The sequence below is a fragment of the Nestor notabilis genome, unplaced genomic scaffold (genome assembly GCF_000696875.1).
Source record: "Nestor notabilis isolate BGI_N333 unplaced genomic scaffold, ASM69687v1 scaffold9294, whole genome shotgun sequence".
In the NCBI taxonomy this organism is placed as follows: Eukaryota; Metazoa; Chordata; class Aves; order Psittaciformes; family Psittacidae; genus Nestor; species Nestor notabilis.
In genome coordinates, this window is record NW_009926063.1 from 76,568 (window position 1) to 81,988 (window position 5,421).

At 46.4% G+C, this 5,421-nt stretch overlaps 1 protein-coding gene across 1 annotated transcript; it reads left to right on the forward strand.

Moving 5' to 3' along the window:
- Positions 1-1,014: 1,014 nt before the first annotated feature.
- On the forward strand, positions 1,015-5,199 carry AGT (angiotensinogen (serpin peptidase inhibitor, clade A, member 8)). The gene is made up of 4 exons (XM_010013348.1): positions 1,015-1,804; positions 3,307-3,562; positions 4,085-4,229; positions 5,008-5,199. The coding sequence occupies exons 1-4, from the start codon at positions 1,015-1,017 to the stop codon at positions 5,197-5,199; spliced, it is 1,383 nt and encodes a 460-aa protein (XP_010011650.1).
- The last annotated feature ends 222 nt before the right edge of the window (positions 5,200-5,421 follow it).

Genomic DNA, 5,421 nt, shown 5'->3' on the forward strand with positions numbered 1-5,421 from the left:
ATTTCAAATGCACAAATTCTAAGTCATATACTATAAATCCAGAGAGAGTACAGCAGAGTGGTTAGTTACCAAAATACTGGATGCAGGAAAAGCAATTACTATAAAAATGCAAAATTTGTCACTGTGTTTGCACATATGCGTGTATCCACGCCTGTGTGCATATATGCGTGCCCGTGACTTTCTCCTTCCCAGTATGCACCAGATCCTTTGTGCCAGAACACCAGTGACATCCACACACAGTAAAATTCTCTAGTTCTCATCAGGAAAACCAAGAGCAGCATGTGGTCCTTTACTTACAGGAGAAGCCTGCCTGTACAGTGGAGTAAAACTCAGCTTACCCTTCTAAGTCTGTGTTCAGATAAAGAAGGGGATATGAAAATGGTTTCAGTGTTAACACATTTGTATAAAGAAGCCTTGAGTGTGTTTGTCTAGGAGCTAGAACGAATGTTTGTGCTGGGCTGTGAGAACACAAAATGCTCTTCTAGGGCCAAGAATTATGCTGACTAGGCAGACAAAGAGGGAACGTCCAATGGTTGGACCTTAAAAGACCTGTTTTCCAAACCCACTTGTCGCGTAACAGCAGGCAAATCGCTTAGCCTGTCCATGTGTCAGCAAGATTTAGTGTAGCAGTTTGCAGACAGTGCTCTGGCCAGGTCCCATGAGCAATGTAGTTTCATTATTATAATGTTTTGTCAGAGCTAGCACACTCCAGTTTGCAAGCACAACCACATTGCTTCCCGTGCTAAACCCTTAGCGGACTGCAGTGGGTAATGGAATCAAACCTGTGCTTAGCACTTCCCCACCTGCAGCCACTGAAACTGGTGGCCATCTCACACTGGGCTTTAAAGGGGGCACAGTCAGACCAGTCAGCGCTAAATTCCTGCCTTTGTAACTCCAACGCAGCACAAACGCCTCACCCTGCAAGAAAGAAAAACTGTATTTACTGCCGGCTGATCAGCCTTCTTTCCTCCCGACTTTTTCTTTCAGCAGGCTCTGTGGAAGCAAGTTTTCAACATGAACCTGGTAGCAGAACTTCTCTGTCTGTTGGCGTTCCTCACCCCACTGACTTGTGACCGGGTCTATGTTCACCCTTTCAATTTGTTTTCTTTCAACAAGAGTAACTGTGAGGAGCTGGAAAGCCTGGTCCCGGAGGGAAAGAAAACCTTTGTACCTGCCTCCATCGAGTCCCAAACCACACCTGCCTATGAAAATGACCTGAACAAGGACCAGGTGGAGGCCGCAAGCCACAGTGGCCAGGGGCAGCAGGCACTGCGCTACGTGAAGGACTTTGTGCACATCCTGGGCGCTCGGTTTTACAGCGCACTGCGGGAAGCGCGGCAGGGCCAAAACCTGCTCCTGTCCCCAACCAGCCTCTATGGCTCCTTGGTGTCTTTCTACCTGGGTGCCTCAAACCAGACAGCAGCTGATTTGCAGGGTTTGCTGGGATTTGTTCCCCCCTCCGGAGACCCTGACTGCATCTCCAGGGTGTTCGGACAGGAAGTCTTTTCCAGCCTGAGGATGATCGAAAACCTTGTCAAGAGTAGGGACGAGGAGCTGCAGTTTTCCAAGATGCTCTGCCTGTTCTCTGCCCCTGGAGTGCCTCTATCCCAGCTGTTTGTGCAGGACTTGCTCCCTTCTGCTGATGCTCTCTATGCCCGAGCTGTTGACTTTTCAAACCCAAGCGAGGCAGCAAAGCAAATAAATACCTTCATGGAGGCCAAAAGCAAGGGCCAAAGCAAGTGCTTACTGACAGACGTTGATCCATCTGCTGACCTGCTGTTTGCAGTGGATGTCTGCTTGGCAGGTATGAGGAAGCAATGCTTATTTTGGGGGCAGGCTGTGTGAAGTAGTGGCCGTGCTTCTGGGAAGGCCACAGCTCCTTCAAACACAGGGGTACTGACCTGTCCTGGTTCACAACTGGCATAGTATTAACGGGCTCAGTCCCAAAGTCAGTAGGAGAGCTTTGAAATTTTTCAGTATCTTTCCCAAGACTATCTAAAATCAGTTACTATCCCACTTTGATGCTTTTAGCTATCTAAATGCTCAATTCTTTTTTTTTTTTCCTTTTAACTCTGTTACAGTCTTGACTTTTGCTATCCTGTGAGAATAGATTCTGCAGGTTATACAGATCCTGTGAAGGTGGCTCTTTGCTGCTCTCATCCCTTAATATAAAATAAGACAAAAAGGTGAATTACTGCCTTATCCTTGTTTTGCTTACACCTTTCAGATCTCCTAACTGCTGCTTCTTTTTGGTGAAGTTATAGTAGGTGAAAGTGCCTAAATGCTCTTTTTAGAAAAGCTCATTTAAAAGGCAAGTGTTCCTATGCAAAATCACTCATTACGTATTAAATATGTTAGGGTCCAGCCTTTACCTGGTTTTATTGGAGAATAGACTAGTTAACCGTACAGCTAGACCAGCTTCTATTTTATATTAGTGTTAGTTACATTAATGTTAGGAGTCCTTTTGTTTAACACAACATACACATCTATATTCCTAATTCCCTAATTCCACTGAACATCAATGTCGAGATTTCTGGTCTTTGCCCAGTGATGGCAGTAGTTTCTTTAATGCCAACAGGATTATCTGCTTAACTGGGCAGCGGCGCTGATCTGTGGCAGTGAGCAGATAACATGCTGAAATGCAAAGCTGCATAGAAGCAGGGGGAGGTGAGAGCAAGGGTTCCCGTACTTTTGAACTGGGTAAGAAATTTATATGAAGGTTTAGCAAACATTCAGGTACGTCCTTTCTAACCTCCTTGGCTCAATTGACACTTCAGAGCTGTGCTTACTACCTTCCCCGTTGCTTTGGTTCACATGATAGCAAGGGTGAGAACTCAGCCAGAGCTTGTGCTACCTCCTCTCTCCTGAGCCCACCCAACTACCGAGAGCACTACTGCAGCAAGGGCTGCTCCTGATGGATGTGCTCCCAAATGTACCATCAACACAATGCAAGGGATGGAGAGGAAATCTAAGCAGACCCTGCACTGTGAGGAAGGGGGCAACCAAGCAAGCAGTAATAGTGTTCCCAGGAAAGGCCACAAAGCCAGCAGAAATACAGCAGCTTTGGCTGCAGTCCGAATGGTTGTGGTCCCTGTGCTGTGATCGTGCACCAGCCTCTGCCTCGTGCCACCAGAAAACATACTAAAGGCAAGATACATGTGTTTATTGCAGTTAAATATGATTTTATAGACACAGCCCTTGTCTAATCCACAGGCTGTTGGTTTTAAACAAACATATGTACTGGCTGAGGGCAAAGGCAGGGAGTGAAGGAAGAGTCAATTTCCTCTTTCTCAATCTGTTTTTCAGTGAACGTTAAGCAAGTCTCCCGGCTCAAAGAGGCTCAGGAGTTCTGGGTGGATTCAAACACGAAGGTCATGGTTCCTATGCTGTCATTCACGGGGACATTCAACTACAAAACTGATGCCAGTGGGACTTTTTCTGTGGTGGAAGTGCCCATCAGCAAGACCCTACTGCTGGTGCTGCTGCAGCCCATCAATGACAGCGACGTGGAGTCCGAGCTGCCATTGCAGTCCTTGGCCTGGCTCCAGCAGCTCTCCCCGAGGTAGGGCTTGGGCACAGGCATCCTTCCATAGGGAGGAATGAGACAAGGTGCACCTCACAGACCTGCCCGCTCACTGACTGGGGGTTGGATGCTGTGAGGGAGGGTTTAACACTCAGTACAAAGAGAAACAACTGCAAACCCATGGCATGGGAATGGAACTAGATGATCTTAAAGGTCCCTTCCAACCCAAGCCATTCCATGATAAACCTGGGGGGCCTCACTCCAGGGGAGCTCAACTTTGGAGGGATTGGCTTATTATCTGGAGGTGTTTCAAGGAAACAAGCAACAGGACCCATGAAGTGGGATGATCTGGGGTTTAATAGCATACCCAATGCAGATTTAGGTTAACTTCCCACTTGGAAACAGTGACATGGTGTCCATTGGCCCTTGGTAGCTGTTCTGTCCCCACACACCGAGCACTTCTTGTGGCTGTTACCACAAGTCTGTTCCCCAGGGCTGCTCAAACATTATGTTTTCAGTGGAGAGCACGCACTCACTCTTCTCTCTCTCTTTTTTCTGTAGAAAAATTAGATTAACGCTGCCAGAGTTAACAATAGAAGGCAGCTCCGATCTACAGGAGCTTCTTGCAAATATGGAACTGCCTACGCTGCTGGGGAAGGGGGCAAATCTCAGTAGAATAAGTGATGCCAATCTAACAGTTGGAAAGGTACAGTACACATTACTGGCACTTAAAAGCTATGCCTCCTGCTCATTTACAGCCTCTTTAACTGTGTAAATTTACCTAGAGCAAACCAGTCAGAGCCGTGTGGGACATGCTCAGTTGGGGAAGAGCCGTGTGGGACATGCTCAGTTGGGGACTTTTAAGATGACTGGAAGATATGAATACTCCTTAGATTAACCTGTCAGCAGCAATGGGTTTGCCTTCAAACTATACAGATTTCATCACAGCAGCAAACACAACAAGCAACACAGAGATGAAGTCTGAGATCCAAGTGTGCTAGGTGCTGTACGTACAAGTTAGACTGCATTTGTTACCACCTCCAGCTCAAACACCTCCAGGCACCACAGCTGGAGCATGTAGTAGAGGCTGCAGCTACTGGGCTGTTGAGGATAATGCTCCATCATTCTGGGAGGGACTATTCCCAGAAATCACACACACAGAGGTGCATGCAGCACACAACCTCACCTGAAGACAGGCTCCAATGTTCAAGTTCCAAGGGGAAGGAGGGAGAGCTTGAAGGAGAGGGCTGTCTTTCATAAAAAGAAAACAAATTATGTTAAATTGTTAAGCAGTTGTAGAGCTTTTTCACATGTTCTGGAGCAAGTGCTCCAATATCTTTTTCTAAATCATCCATGGAGTCTATCCTGTGCCGCTATCTAAGTTACTGATTACTTCATGTGCTTCATCATTTACTCAAACTCTCATTTGTCTCTTCACTGTCATGCTCTGATGACTCCAGTTACTTGTGTATTTTGTCTTGCAGGTAATAAATAAAGCCTTTTTCAAACTGATCGGTGATGGAACAGATCAGCCAGAGGACCCCACAGCACAGAAGGAAGATGTGGTATTCCTGGATGTAACGCTGAACAAGCAGTTCCTTTTAGCTGTTTTTGAAGAGAAGACAAGGGCAATGCTTTTCCTTGGCAGAGTAACAAACCCTCTGCATGGGCTTTAAAGGCAAGCACAGGGGACGGCGAGGGTGGGAATGATGCGCATTTCCCATCACCTTTTTCTTACTCATCAGCTATTTTTATGATCTCGTTGAGTGCTCTACTTAGTTTTGATATGAAGCATATAGTGTTTGAAATACAGCTTTTTGAAAGCTAAAACACTGCAACATTTCATCCCTGATCATCAGTTTCATGTGAGGTGATTCAAACTGTTCCTCCAGCTTCTC